Source organism: Zophobas morio, unplaced genomic scaffold (assembly GCF_036711695.1).
Source record: "Zophobas morio isolate AGI-343-1 ecotype UQ-CSIRO unplaced genomic scaffold, CSIRO_AGI_Zmor_V1 ptg000007l, whole genome shotgun sequence".
In the NCBI taxonomy this organism is placed as follows: Eukaryota; Metazoa; Arthropoda; class Insecta; order Coleoptera; family Tenebrionidae; genus Zophobas; species Zophobas morio.
In genome coordinates, this window is record NW_026972112.1 from 4,852,006 (window position 1) to 4,867,707 (window position 15,702).

The following is a 15,702-nucleotide window of genomic DNA, read 5'->3' on the forward strand; positions in this document are numbered from 1 at the left end:
GAGCGCCCCTCTTAGACGCTTAGATACAAATATTTTAATTCAGTGAGTGCAAAGTCGACCGGTCCTTTAAACGCAGCGACCCGTCAAAGCACTGGTCATGGTTAAATTTTATTGCCTCTCAGGAAAAACTTGCTTTAGCTCACTCTTAATAGAAAAATCAACTCCCGTCAGAGGGCGCCCGTGTGCTCGCAATCTGGCAACGCCGCTCAAAGTTTATGTTGTGACAGCAGGACAACAGTCTGCTTGTTCATGATTATTTAGTAGACGAATCTCAGCTGTTACAAGTCAGCCGTTGTGTGTTAGTCCCTCAACGTCTCGTTCGCCCAGAAGAACTGAAACATGTCCGAATTCGAAGCGACGACGTCCAATGCGGAATCCACGAACGTTGACAACGAAAAAGTGGAGGAAATGGAACCCGAAGCGAAGCGTCGCAAAACAACAACCCCCAGCGAAGACAAGAAATACAAGCTCGAGGAAAGACTGGGTGGAATTCTTTGCTGCGCAGTTTGCCTCGATCTACCCAAGGCTGCCGTCTATCAGGTAAGTGCCCCTGTCACTTTCGACTACAAGTTGAAATAAATTACGTATTACATAACGAAAGTCTGAATTCGATTGTCTTTGTTTGCAAAATTGCGAATTGTCGGGTCTGGTATTGATTTTTAGAAGTGCTCGAAAGATCCGAGTGGGGCTTTCATCCACTCGATCTTTGTGTTTGTCAAGGTCATGGTAGTGGGCAATTTTTTGCGAGAAATTGCCTACCAGCGCCAGTGTTCTCTGCGAATTTAACCATACGTACCTACAATGTTTAATTGTAGTTTAATGATGTATATGTAGTATGTAATTATGTACTATTTACTCTCTGATGTTGATATTTAAATGTTAAGTTGGATATAGTTTGATATTTTAACGATGAGCTATTTTATACAGAGGTTTTCTTCAACGTTAACAATAAACGTATTAAATTATACTTTAGTCATTATTCACATTAAAACAAAAAACATTTTATTTTCCCCATCCCGTCCCACGCCTCTCAGTTCTTATAAAAGAGCGAGCATAATTTTAATTTGTTCTTAAGGTAGGTAGGTTTGGAAATGTGAAGTGACCACCGTTTTCGATTAACGTTGTTAATTCAACCCTTACTAAAGTTAACCCAGTTAACACGAAGCGGTGACTTAAGTCACTTCTCAAGTAACGTAACGTAGTCAAAGATGCGCTCTCACTCAAACCCACTTCACTAAAAAAAAAAAAAAATTTGAGTTAGGGCGACTCCACATACCGTTCCGCCTTATTGATAAACTTTATGTTAGTTCCAGGACATGAAGAGGATTGGTAAGTGTCCAAAGCTTAATTAATCTCTGTGGGCTGGGAACATGTTTCTGAGTTAATAATTTGTGGACTATTTAACCGAAATCGCCGCAGCGTATTCATGTGTGTGTGTTACAGTGCAGCAACGGCCACTTGATGTGTGCTGGGTGTTTCACACACGTCCTTGCTGATGCCCGTTTGCGGGACGAAACGTCGACGTGTCCGACTTGCCGCGTCGAAATCAGCAAGACCACAGCCACCCGAAATTTGGCGGTGGAGAACGCCGTCTCCGAGCTTCCATCCGAGTGTCAATTCTGCAACAAGCAGTTCCCGAGGAACTCGCTGGAGCGCCACGAGGAGGAGGAGTGCGAGGAGAGGTCGGTTGGGGGTTGGGTGTGCGGAGGGAGTATTTCTGTGGTAGGATTTCAGGGTGTAAGTATCACAGGATTGGGTGCCCGTGGAGGGGACCGAACCATGAGAGGGCCCAGCATGAGCAGGAGTGTGGGCATCGTCATAAAACGGGAGCGGAGATTATGGAGGTTTTGGATGTGTTGGACCAGAAGGTGATCGAGGAAAGGAGGCTGTACAAGACCGTGTTCGAGCTTTTGGGGTACGATAGGATCACGTTTAATGGTAAAAAAATTGCAACCATTTACGAGAGAAAGTACTAATAAATTTTCAGATATCCAGCTGAAACCCTATCGAACTGATGATTTCGTGCATCGGTTATTCTACGAATCTTCGAGATTTTCAGCGTTTAATTATCAGTGGGTTGTTAAAGCGAAAATTAGCGACAGCCAAAAGGATCCCACACAAAGTTCAGAGAGAGATATGACTTATCAGGTGCGACGAAGATGTCACGAGTGAAACACTTTAATTTTTGATTGAATTTGAATTGTTTAGATTCTACTCAAGTCGCGGATATCCACACCAATGAACTTAAGTTACATCGCTGTATGCGGTCCAGGGGGTGACATTAAGGTGAATCCACGCGTCTACAAATTTGACTTCACAGAAAAGGAGTGTGAAACAACGTATGAACCATTTCCATTGCCTGACACTGCTGAATGTAATCGTTTGCTAGCCTCGAAAACGATCAATTTCAGGTTAATTATGTTTTTGGCTTCAAAATAAACCCTTTTAGCAGACTACTTTTTGCTAAGTAATAGTTCGATATTTATATGATATACTCAATCTGTGTTTTGTAAGTGAGTATTTAAAATTAAGGTTAAGTACAGAAAGGTCTGTCCACGAATTTTATATTTAAGGATAAATTTTCATTTTATATATTTTTCGTCTACAAAGTTTATAATTTATAGCAATTTTATTGTGTTACCGACGTTCAGTGGTGCCGCTAATATTTATGCCTATTTTTCACTGTAGAGAAAATGTTGAGTATTGTTTTTTTTTTATTAGATAGTTTAATTACATATTTTTCTCATTATATCTTTAATTTGTAGAAGTAGACAAATTTGTGTGATTTCTAATTGTAAAAAATTATAGAACTATAGAAACTTAAAAGACAATTTGTGTTTTCTTTTTGTGTTAAAGTTGGTAAAATTTCGCGAAAATCAGTAAGTCGTGATCATTAATGACTGAAGCGATTTTTGGGTTGGCAATCCTGAATTGTTGGCATGTCAATTCACAGTTGTCAATTTTGACATGAGCGCACCTAAAAATCAATAATCGGGTGGCAGCTACTAAATTGGTGCGGAAAATTTCAAATATGCCATCATAAAATTTTAAACATATTGCCAACCTCACAGAAGAAAAACCCAAACATTAACAGTCACTCGCTATTTGCATATTTGGATTTTTTCAAGAAAATTCCCAGATTTCGTTCTTGAAGGTGGTACATAATTCTGTTTAATATTAGTACACAAGGTCTGCTTACCGTTTAGTGATCCTATAAAAATGATCTGCATTCTTACATGGGTAGTGGAAATCTTTCGTTTCCCCACTTCAAGCTCAGATTCATAAAATATCCCTAAGATAATCAGAAAGATAGTAAATCATTATTCAAGACTTATTCGTTTGCGCCCCCTTCTCAAAAGTGATGACGTCATTTTACAATATTACCGAAAAAAACTTGCTAAGATAGAACTGAACAATATTAAGAGTAGTCATTGGAATAAAGAAGGGGTGGGTGGGCGGGGCTAGTACTTTATAAGATAAGACTGATTTTGGTAAATAACATATCCTTTAAGAAAATGAAGGGAGGGTGGGCGGGGCTAACACTTTGCTAAGATAGAACTGAACAATATTAAGAGTAGTCCTTGAATTAAAAAGGGGTGGGTGGGCGAATTTCGAGCCATTTTCTACGTTTTTCGAAATTTAACTAAATACATTTTTCAAATTTCACTCCAAATATTTCGAAAATATTGCTCCAACACGCTATATTTTTGGAATCAGCACGTGCATTTTTTTGAGAATTTCTAGACGACTTTTTCAAAATTGTAATTTTGTCTTATACAAATTATAACAGTTGACGATTCTGGAAAAATGCTAGTAATTTTTGAAGAAATGAAGCATAAAATAATCTCGGAATCGAAATCTACAGAAAAATTCGGGATTTTTTGTCAACTTTTTCAAAAACAATATTTTTCAAACCTGAACATTTTTAAAACTGAACGTAAAGACATTTTCTCAAAGATTTCAAGCAAAAGAAGTTGGTTTCGGCGTCATTTCTTCTATAACTCCTACCATTTTTCCAAAATAGCCTAATGGAATATTGTAATTTTTTGGATTTCAAAAAAAAAAATTCAAGCGGGATATTTCTAAAATCTTTCCACGAAACGATGATCACGCTATATTTTTGGGATCAGCACATAGAAATTGATATCCCAGAATTTTTTGAGATTTTTGGACAACTTTTTCAAAATAAGATCTTTCAGTGAAAAATTTCTGCCAATTTGCGATCGTTTTCAAAACTTAACTTATAGATATTTTCTTGTAGACTTCGACCTACAGAATTTAGTTTCGGTATCACTTCTTCGATAACTCATACCATTTTTCCAGAATCACTCAATGAAGTTTGTATTGCAATTTTTTGGATTAAAAGAAAATATATATTTTTTTTCAAACCGAATATTGCTAAAATCGTGAAACTTGTAGTATTTACCATGATAAAACTGATTTTGGAAAAGGACCTACTCATTAAAAAAATAAAGGGCGGGTGGGCGGGGCTAGTACTTGTCAAGATAAAAGTGATTTTGAAAATAGGCCTACTCTCTAAGGAAATAAAGAGAAGGTGGGCGGGGCTATTATTTCTCATGATGAAACTGATTTTGGCAAAGGACCTACTCTCTAAGAAAATAAAAGGCGGGTGGGTGGGGCTAATACTTGCGTTGATAAGACTGATTTTGGCAAATGGTACACCCTTTAAGAAAATAAAAGGCGAGTGGTAGTACTTGATTTTCACACTGGATGTTTCTAGAATCTTATCCCGAGACCATGAACATGCTACATTTTTGGGATTAGCACGTCGAAATTTATATCCCTGAATTTTTTGGGATTTTTGAGGTATTTTTTAAAAAACAAAATTTTTCAATACCCCAAAGTTAGTTATGTCTGCATTTCTTCGACAATTCCTACCACATTTCCAGAATCGCCCTATGGAATATTGTAATTTTTTGCATTATAAAAAACATATATTATGAAACCGAATATTTCTAAAATCCTTCCCCTAGACCATGAGCACGCTATATTTTTGGGATTAGCAAGTGGAAATTTATATCCCCGAAGGTTTTTTTTGACAACTTTTTTAAAAGCAAGATTTTTCAATAAAAAATTTCGCCCAATTTTCGGTCATTTTCCAAGCTTAATGTAAAGACATTTTCTTGTAGATTTCGACCTACAAAAGTTAGTTTCGGCCTCATTTTTCTGTTAACTCCCACCAGAGGCAGTCTTTGTTTAGTTTTTCAAGAATTTAAATAATCTTTGGGGCATCCAGTGTTTTATATTTGTAAAAATTTTAAAGCATCTTGGGAGACTTTGATGTTTCGTTTTTAAGAGAATTTAAAAGAATCTTGGAATTTTGGTGTTTTATTTTTGACAAAATAAAGAATCTCAGAAGCTGCCATCATTTTAGTTTTGAAATAATTTTGGGCCACACTGATGTTTTAATTTGAAATAACTAAAATAATTGAAAGAATCTCAGGGGCTCCTGTTGAAATTATTTACAGAATCCCGGAGGCACTCCTTGTTCAGTTTTTCAATAATTTAAATAATCTCAGGAGCACCCAGTGTTTCATATTTGAAAAAAATTTAAAGCATCTTGGGAGACTTTGATGTTTCGTTTTTAAGAGAATTTAAAAGAATCTTGGAATGTTGGTGTTTTATTTTTGAACAAAAAAAAAAAAAAGAATCTCAGAAGTTACCGTCATTTTAGTTTTGAAATAATTTTGGGCCACACTGATGTTTTAATTTGAAATAACTAAAACAATTGAAAGAATCTCAGGGGTCCTGTTGAAATTATTTATAGAATCCCGGAGGCACTCCTTGTTCAGTTTCTCAAGAATTTAAAGAATCTCAGGAGCACCCAGTGTTTTATATTTGAAAAAATTTTAAAGCATCTTGGGAGACTTTGATGTTTCGTTTTTCAGAGAATTTAAAAGAATCTTGAAATTTTGGTGTTTTATTTTAAAAAAAAATAAAGAATCTCAGAAGATACCGTCGTTTTAGTTTTGAAATAATTTTGGGCCACACTGATGTTTTAATTTGAAATAACTAAAATAATTGAAAGAATCTCAGGGGCTCCTGTTGAAATAATTTACAGAATCCCGGAGGCACTCCTTGTTCAGTTTTTCAAGAATTTAAAGAAATTCAGGAGCACCCACTGTTTTATATTTGAAAAAATTTTAAAGCATCTTGGGAGACTTTGATGTTTCGTTTTTAAGAGAATTTGAAAGAATCTGGAAAATTTGGTGTTTTATTTTTGAACAAAATAAAGAATCTCAGAAGCTCTTGTCATTTCAGTTTTGAAATAACTTTGAAGAATCTTGGAATTTCCGTCGGTTTATTTTTGAAAGAATGTTAAAGATTCTCAAAGGCACCTATCTGGTGTTTTATTTGGAAATAACTGAAATAATGGAAAGAATTTCAGGGGCTGCTGTTGGAATTATTCACAGAATCCCAGAGGCATTCCTTGTTAAGTTATCTCAAAAATTTCAAGAATCTCAGGGGCACCCAGTGTTTTGTATTTGAAAACATTTTAAAGCATCTTGGGAGACTCTAATGTTTCGTTTTTAAGGGAATTTGAAAGAATCTTGGAATTTTGGTGTTTTATTTTTGAACAAAATAAAGAATCTCAGAAACACTTGTCATTTCAGTTTTAAAATAATTTTGAAGAATCTTGGAATTTCTGTCGGTTTAATTTTGAAAGAATGTTAAAGATTCTCAAAGGCACCTGGTGTTTTATTTTGAAATAACTGAAATAATGGAACGAATCTCAAGGGCTCCTGTTGAAATTATTTATAGAATCCCAGGGGCACTTCTTGTTAAGTTTTCTCAAAAATTTCAAGAATCTCAGGGGCACCCAGTGTTTTGTATTTGAAAACATTTTAAAGCATCTTGGGAGACTCTAATGTTTCGTTTTTAAGAGAATTTGAAAGAACCTTGGAATTTTGGTGTTTTATTTTTGAACAAAATAAAAAATCTCAGAAGCTCTTGTCATTTCAGTTTTGAAATAATTTTGAAGAATCTTGGAATTTCCGTCGGTTTATTTTTGAAAGAATGTTGAAGATTCTCAAAGGGACCTGGTGTTTTATTTTGAAATAACTGAAATAATGGAAAGAATCTCAGGGGCTCCTGTTGAAATTATTTATAGAATCCCAAGCGCATCCCTTGTTAATATTTCTCAAGAATTTAAAGAATCTCAGGGGCACCCACTGTTTTATATTTGAAGAAATTTTAAAGCATCTTGGGAGACTTTGATGTTTCGTTTTTAAGAGAATTTGAAAGAGTCTGGAAATGTTGGTGTTTTATTTTTGAACAAAATAAAGAATCTCAGAAACTCTTGTCATTTCAGTTTTGAAATAATTTTGAAGAATCTTAGAATTTCCGTCGGTTTATTTTTGAAAGAATGTTGAAGATTCTCAAAGGGACCTGGTGTTTTATTTTGAAAAGACTGAAATAATGGAAAGAATCTCAGGGGCTCCTGTTGAAATTGTTTATTGAATCCCAGGGGCATTCCTTGTTAAGTTTTCTCAAAAATTTCAAGAATCTCAGGGGCACCCAGTGTTTCGTACTTGAAAAAATTTTAAAGCATCTTGGGAGACTTTGATGTTTCGTTTTTAAGAAAATTTGAAAGAGTCTGGAAATTTTGGTGTTTTATTTTTGAACAAAATAAAGAATCTCAGAAGCTCTTATCATTTCAGTTTTGAAATAATTTTGAAGAATCTTGGAATTTCCGTCGGTTTATTTTTGAAAAAATGTTGAAGATTCTCAAAGGCACCTGGTGTTTTATTTTGAAATAACTGAAATAATGGAAAGAATCTCAGGGGCTCCTGTTGAAACTATTTATAGAATCCCAGGGGCATTCCTTGTTAAGTTTTCTCAAAAATTTCAAGAATCTCAGGGGCACCCAGTGTTTTGTATTTGAAAACATTTTAAAGCATCTTGGTAGACTCTAATGTTTTGTTTTAAAAAAATTTGAAAGAATCTTGGAATTTTGGTGCTTTATTTTTGAACAAAATAAAGAATCTCAGAAGCTCTTGTCATTTCAGTTCTGAAATAATTTTGAAGAATCTTGGAATTTCCGTCGGTTTATTTTTGAAAGAATGTTGAAGATTCTCAAAGGCACCTGGTGTTTCATTTTGAAATAACTGAAATAATGGAAAGAATCTCAGGGGCTCCTGTTGAAGTTATTTATAGAATCCCAGGGGCATTCCTTGTTAAGTTTTCTCAAAAATTTCAAGAATCTCAGGGGCACCCAGTGTTTTGTATTTGAAAACATTTTAAAGCATCTTGGGAGACTCTGATTTCGTTTTTAAGAGGATTTGAAAGAATCTTGGAATTTTGGTGTTTTATTTTTAAACAAAATAAAGAATCTCAGAAGCTCTTGTCATTTCAGTTTTGAAATAATTTTGAAGAATCTTGGAATTTCCGTCGGTTTATTTTTGAAAGACTGTGGAAGATTCTCAAAGGCACCTGGTGTTTTATTTTGAAATAACTGAAATAATGGAAAGAATCTCAGGGGCTCCTGTTGAAGTTATTTATAGAATCCCAGTGGCATTCCTTGTTAAGTTTTCTCAAAAATTTCAAGAATCTCGGGGCCACCCAGTGTTTTGTAGTTGAAAACATTTTAAAGCATCTTGGAAGGCTATGATGTTTCGTTTTTAAGAGAATTTGAAAGAATCTTGGAATTTGGTGTTTTATTTTTGAACAAAATAAAGAATCTCAGAAACTCTTGTCATTTCAGTTTTGAAATAATTTTGAAGAATCTTAGAATTTCCGTCGGTTTATTTTTGAAAGAATGTTGAAGATTCTCAAAGGCACCTGGTGTTTTATTTTGAAATAACTGAAATAATGGAAAGAATCTCAGGGACGCCTGTTGAAATTATTTATAGAATCCCAGAGGCATTCCTTGTTAAGTTTTCTCAAAAATTTCAAGAATCTCAGGGGCACCCAGTGATTTGTAGTTGCAAAAATTTTAAAGCATCTTGGGAGACTTTGATGTTTCGTTTTTAAGAGAATTTGAAAGGATCTTGCAATTTTGGTGTTTTATTTTTGAAAAAAATAAAAAATCTCAGGAGCTCCCGTCGTTTCAGTTTTGAAATAATTTTGAAGGACTTTGAACTTCCTTTCGTCGGTTCGTTGTTGAAAAAATGTTCAAGAATTTAAAGAATCTCAAGGGCACCTAGTGTTTCGTATTTCAAAGAATTTTAAAGAAAATCTTTGGTGTTTCAGTTTTAAAGAATTTGAAAGAATCTTGGAGACCCTTGGTGTTTTATTAAAAAAAAAATAAAGGAGTGTCAGAAGTTCCCCTCGTTTCATTTTTGTTTCAGGAGGAATTTGAAAGAATCTTGGGCTCCCTTGATGTTTTATTTCTGGTTAAAAAAAATTAAAGAATATTAATGCCTCCGGTACAGTTTCATTTTGAATTCATAATATATTACCCATGTCTTGACAGTATTGATAAATACCGTCTTCAAAAAATCCAAAATAATTGTTGTCGTTTCATTTTTGGTTTGAGGAAATTTGATCATGTGTCTCAGAAAATCTGTGAGCTTGGTTGGATGAAAATTGACAAATTGTTTCAGTATCACCTATCTATTTTTGCTTTCAAGTTATTTTCCTCTAACTCTCCGCCGTACTTGCGTTGTAAATTTCATACAAGAAAAAGTATGTTAAACTCAAGTCTTCCATTAAGGAATCTTAAAGAACTGTCAATGCCAAAGCATTAAACATCTATCTTTCAGAGATCTTTCACGTACAATATTATCAAAGTTTACAATAAATTTTTATTAGAGTTTAATTCAAATTCTTCCATCAATTGTTTTAGGAAAAAAATTAAAAAATGCTTGATTAATACTTAGGTTTAAGTTTATTATTGTGGTTCTCTTGCTTGTTGTTAACTTTTTGTTATTATTATTATTATTATTTGTATAAATTTAGTTTCTAATTATGGATTATTTAATTTAATTTAGATTTAATTAGTTTAATTTGTTTAATTTGATCATTACCTAGCTGACTCCTGTCTAGATATTTAATCCGTTTTTCTGTACAACCTGTTTGGTTAGTTTTATTTTCTTGTAAATCTAAGGTTAAGTGGAATAGCCTATGGCTAGACTTCGCCTATTATTATTTAATAAAGTCCTATTATTATTATTATTATTATTATTATTAATTCATTCTAAAAAATCTTGGAATTTCCTGGTGTTTTATTTTTGAAAAAAAAAAAAATCTTAGGGGTTCTCGTTTCATTTTTGAATCGATTTTAAATCATCTTAAGGGCACTTGTTATTGTGTTCTAGGAAGAATTTGAAAGAGTTTAGGGCTCTCTCTTGTTTTGAAATATGTAACTTTAAAGAATCTCAGAGGCCGCGAACATTTTATTTTTAACTAATTTTAAATAACAATAACTACGTTTTAAATTAAACGACCACGACCCCTTGAGATTTAAAATTATTTCAAAATAAAATGACCTAAGACTTTTTAAAAATGGAACACCAGAAGTCGCTGATATTTTTTGGATTTTTCAAAAAAAAAAACAAAAAAAAGAAAATAAGTTGGTCATGATTTAAATGTGCAATGTTTTATATAAAATAATTAATTAAAATTAAGTAATCAACATTAAAAAAAAGAACAAATTTTATTTTACAAGAGGTGGTCAAGGTTTAAATGTGCAATGTTTTATATAAAATAATTAATTAAAATTAAGTAATCAACATTAAAAAAAAGAACAAATTTTATTTTACAAGAGGTGGTCAAGGTTTAAATGTGCAATGTTTTATATAAAATAATTAATTAAAATTAAGTAATCAACATTAAAAAAAAGAACAAATTTTATTTTACAAGAGGTGGTCAAGGGGCTTGCAATTTACTTATTTCATAGCAGTGATGAAGGATTCCAATAAATTAATACTACATAATTTTAAAGAAAATTAATTTACCTTTCATCAAAAGGTACTAAATAACCTGATAAGGTTTAATTTAAAGAAAATATATAAAAAAGTCACTGTCTAAACTTTTGAAAACAGTTTTTTAGTTACATTTATGTATAGTATGAAAACAAAATTTGAAAAAAACTCAGTAGTTCTAAATTGCCGAGGAGGGGGTATTGAACCCTAATTCTACCCCAGATACTATTGCACTGCACACCCAAAAAAAAAACACCAGGTGATAAAATTAGTGTCGAGTGTAAGCAATGCAAACAAATTTCCTTTATTATGATCTAATTTTCGTGCTACAAATATTACGCACAATAACATAAACAAAACAGCGCGTGTAAGATAGTAGGTGTCCCGTTTCGCTTTTCCCCTCCGCTTATCAGCCGTCCTTGTTGACGTTGTCAAACTTGCAGCTGATTGTCATTTGACGTCACGCCGTCCAACCAATGGCCGTCCTTCTGCGCCCCGAAATGTGGTGGGGTGCACATGTCCAACCCAAACTCAGCTGTTTTGTCTGCACGTTTGGCTGGTGCTGTTATTAGAAGTGGAGGTGCGCATTGTGTCAGCTGTTGTGTTTTGATTACTACGCATCGTCCGAAGAGAGCAATGTCGGAAATCGAGGCGACGACGTCCAACGCGGAGTCCACGAGTCAAGACTGCGAAAAAGAGTTTCTGGAGCCCGAAGCGAAGCGTCGCAAGACGACAGCCCCCACCGATGCCAAGAAGTACAAGCTGGAGGAGCGACTGGGCGGAATTCTGTGCTGCACAGTCTGCCTGGACCTTCCTAAAGCCGCAGTTTACCAGGTAAGTGGTGTAGTTCTTCTCGTCAGAGTCGTTTTCATAGGTATTACGTAATGTTACGTCACTTGTCTTTGTTCCGCCGGAGCTGCGATCCGTGTTGTATTGATTTTCAGGGAAACTACAGCTATATTTAAACGGGCTCGAACGGGGGTTGGGGCCCTCTCTCGACCCCCTCGGTTATCGTAAGGCAGAGTTTTTTCTGAAAGATTTTGCCTGCTCGTCGGGGTTTTCTTTTTTGCCACTTTTGTCGGCGACGTCTTCAATTGTATTTAAGACTTGTACTTCCATTGTTAAAGTAGTTTAGTGATGTACTTTTAATTTATAAATTTTGTAATGCTTATTCTGTGATACGATACTTAAATAAGATATTTGGATGTGATATTTTGATATATTAATGAGCTACTTTTATACAAAGATTTTGCTTCGACGTTGAAAATAAATGTATTAAATTTATATTTTAGTCATTATTCACATTTAGAAATAGCATTTATTTTCCCCATCCCGTCCCATTTCTTTGTTGGTTTCTTTGTCAGATGGCACGCAAGATTTTAATTTAATTACAGTGTCGATAAACCAAGGTAGGTAAGGGCGAAAATCACCCAAAACGTTTTAAACTCACGAAATGCACCACTTTCGATTAACGTTATAACTCTTATCACGGAAACTCAGTTTCCAAGCGCGGTTAAGTTAACCAGAAGCGGTGCCAATCGTTTGCTCAGAAGGTAAAGTAACTAAATAAAAGTAGCACCGTCGCTCTCACTCAAACCCTCAGCAGACTCAAACCCTTTGAGTTAGAGCGGCCCCGAATACTTATTACGCTTTATTGATAAACTTTATGTTAGTTCCAGGACATGAAGAGGATTGGTAAGTGTCTTCAAATCATAATTGATGTCTATGTATTGGGAACATGTCCTTCCAAAATTAATGCATTGTGGACCCATTCCGAACCATCACTACACCATATTCATATACGTATCTTGCAGTGCAGCAATGGTCACTTGATGTGTGCTGGATGTTTCACACACCTCCTTGCTGATGCTAGTTTCCGGGACGAAACGTCGACTTGTCCCACGTGCCGCATTGAAATCTGCAAGAGCACGGCGATAAGAAATTTAGCGGTGGAAAACGCCGTCTCCGAACTTCCTACAGAGTGTCAGTTTTGCAACGAGCAGTTTCCTAGAAATTCGCTAGATCGTCACGAAGAAGAGGAATGCGAGGAGAGGTTCATTACGAGAACGTGTGACGGGACCGATTACAAATGCCCTTTTTCTGGTAGAGTTTCAGGATGCAAGTTCCACAGGATAGGGTGCCCGTGGAGGGGACCCTTCCACGAGAAGACCAACCACGAACAGGAATGCGGACATCCCAACAAGAGCGGAACCGACGTTATGAAGGCGTTGCAAGAACTCGACCAGAAGATGGTGGAGGAGAGGAAGCTCTACAAGGCGATTTTCGAATTGTTGGGGTACGCCAAGATCACGTTTAATGGTGCGTTGAATTTGGTGTGAATAAATTAAAAGAAATTGGGATTTGTTTTGACAGATATTCAGCTGAAGCCGTACCGAAACGACGACTGCGTCAATCGATTGACGTATGAATCATCCAGGTTTTCTGTTCTTGGCCACCAATGGCTCGTCCGAGCTAAAGTGACCGATAATCAGAACGAAGCTACTAAGACAGTGGAGAGGAACATCACTTATCAGGTAACTGCGTGACAACCAAGTAATTTTTTCAGTTCTGATAAAAAGCAAGACGTCCTAATTTTTTTGCAGTGTTTATTGCCAAAAGGCTGATAGCAATTGTCGCAGTTGGAAAGTTACAATTAACTGTGACCTTAAGAATTTATTATGACTAATGCTCTTCCTAATACCCCACTTAAAACTAGAACACATATTTATTTACTGTGTAGGAGACATTTACATTTACAAACGTTGACCCATGTTATGAAATTAATAATCAAATATACTTTATCAATATTGACATTAAGACTTAGTCAAAGCAGTTTGCATTATCTTATTTTATAGTTGTTACCAAAAGCAAATATTTATTTTGTTGCACAACTGTAATAAACATAAAACCCCAATCTTACGTTGGACACAATGTCAGTTACGATTTAAATTTTATAAAATAATATACTTCCATACTGTTATTTTAAATTTGTCCAATATATCGTGGTTGCCTTATGACCCCACCAAAATTTTAATGACGTCACGTTAAAAGTTTGCTAAGCAAATCCTATTCAATGTATATTTTAAACTTAATAATTAACGTGTGCAATCAGTGTAAATGTTTTTCTGTTGCTAGTTGGTACTGAAGTCGATAATTTCGACGACCTTGAGTTTAAGTTACATAGTTTTGTGTGGTCCTGTGGGCGACATCAAGGTTCATCCGCGGGTCTACAGATTCGACTTCACTGAACACGAAAATGAAACTCCATATGAATCCTTCCCCTTGCTCGATTCAGCCGAATGTAATCGATTATTAGCAGCGAAAATGATTAATTTCAGGTGAGTTTTCGCCATCTGCGAGGGCGTGTTATCTTTACTGATTTGTTGCAGGTTGGTCATGTTTTTGACGTCTAAGTAAGCTCTTTCCGCTTTATATTTTATGCAGCACTGGAAATTTTATTTTTTTTCGGTACAATCTTCGGAATTCATTTTTTCCATACATATTTGTATGTTTTTTTGAGATTATTTTAACGAACGAGATCTCTGTAGACTTAGGATTTTTTATAAGTAGATTTTATTTATATGAATTTTTGTGTGTTTTCAGTGATATAGATATTTTTATTTTATGTAATTTTTATGTTACCAATATTTGTGTTTTGTCATTTTTGTAGTTTTGTTTAAGAGGAAGATTAGTATTGTGTTTTCTCGAAAATTGTGAGATTTGATTATGAGCTTTATTATCATTGTCATCAATATTTTAAAGGTAGTGTAGGAGAAATTAATTTATATATCCATAATTGTATGAAAGGGATATCGGTAAATTATAAATGAATGTTTGAAAACGGTCTTTTTATGATTCCGACCCTTTTTGACACTGACAGGTGATGGACTAACAGTACGGTGACATGGGTCAGTTCTGCATACCTAACTTTGATTAGTTTCATTTTCGATCTTACGATACGTGCACATGTTGCAAAGAATTAAAGAAAACTTGAATTAACCAAATATGGACTATAATTACCACCGGATTTACAACTGTCCTATTAGACACTATAGGTACTCCTGTGTTACCAACCTGAGGCCATTTTTTATTGATCACACCTTGTACCAAGTGACTTCTAACGTTAGTGATTTTTTATCAGGTTGGCAACATATTTAAAATTTTATGAAAACTGACAACTGTGAACGGACATGTTAACACTGCTGCCAACAATTTAGAATTGCCAACCCAAAAAATTGTTGATTCCTACAAAAATTTATCATTTTAGACATGTTTTAAGTTTCTTGTTGCGAAATAAGTCTACACATGTTAAGAAAAAAAAGGCAAAATGTAGCCCCGCCCACCCGCCCTATCTCAATTGTGATGATTTTTTTTATTCGTCGTGAGCCAAGAAGGAGGAGCTTAACTGCAAAATCCTTATTTCTCTACGAAAAATTTAAACCATGTTTTTGAGTATCGTGTTGTTCAAAGAATACTACGTGTATTAGGAAAAAAATAAAGCCAAAGATTAGGCTCCACCCATACACACCCCGATCTCAATTCTCAATCGTGATGAATTTTTCATTCGTTGTCAGATCGAGGGGTGGGGCTTAGTTACAAGAATTTACCATTTTAAACATGTTTTAAGTTTCTTCTTCCGACAAGATGATTTCCTATATTAAGATATAAAGTAAAATATAACCCCGCCCACCCACCCTATCTCAATTGTAATGATTTTTTTTTAATCGTCGAGAGCCAAAGAACAGCAGAATTGAATTGCAAAATCCTTATTATTTCTCTACAAAAAAATTACCATTTTAAAAATGTTTTTAGTTTC

The 15,702-nt window shown here is 34.7% G+C and overlaps 2 protein-coding genes across 3 annotated transcripts; both read left to right on the forward strand.

Moving 5' to 3' along the window:
* Positions 1–200: 200 nt before the first annotated feature.
* Positions 201–2,831, forward strand: LOC135124316 (zinc finger TRAF-type-containing protein 1 homolog). The gene is made up of 5 exons (XM_064049285.1): positions 201–540; positions 1,444–1,682; positions 1,727–1,938; positions 1,988–2,148; positions 2,209–2,831. Exons 1-5 carry the CDS (start codon positions 340–342, stop codon positions 2,437–2,439), a joined length of 1,044 nt encoding a protein of 347 aa, XP_063905355.1. The 5' UTR covers positions 201–339; the 3' UTR covers positions 2,440–2,831.
* An 8,509-nt stretch (positions 2,832–11,340) lies between these two features.
* On the forward strand, positions 11,341–14,685 carry LOC135124317 (zinc finger TRAF-type-containing protein 1-A-like). 2 transcript variants are annotated; one of them, XM_064049288.1, is made up of 6 exons: positions 11,342–11,720; positions 12,701–12,939; positions 12,994–13,205; positions 13,260–13,420; positions 14,022–14,224; positions 14,276–14,684. In XM_064049288.1, exons 1-6 carry the CDS (start codon positions 11,403–11,405, stop codon positions 14,301–14,303), a joined length of 1,161 nt encoding a protein of 386 aa, XP_063905358.1. In that variant the 5' UTR covers positions 11,342–11,402; the 3' UTR covers positions 14,304–14,684. The 2 variants fall into 2 exon arrangements, with proteins under 2 accessions (XP_063905357.1, XP_063905358.1); XM_064049287.1 differs by having other exon boundaries at positions 11,341–11,720; positions 12,701–13,205; positions 14,276–14,685.
* Positions 14,686–15,702: the final 1,017 nt, after the last annotated feature.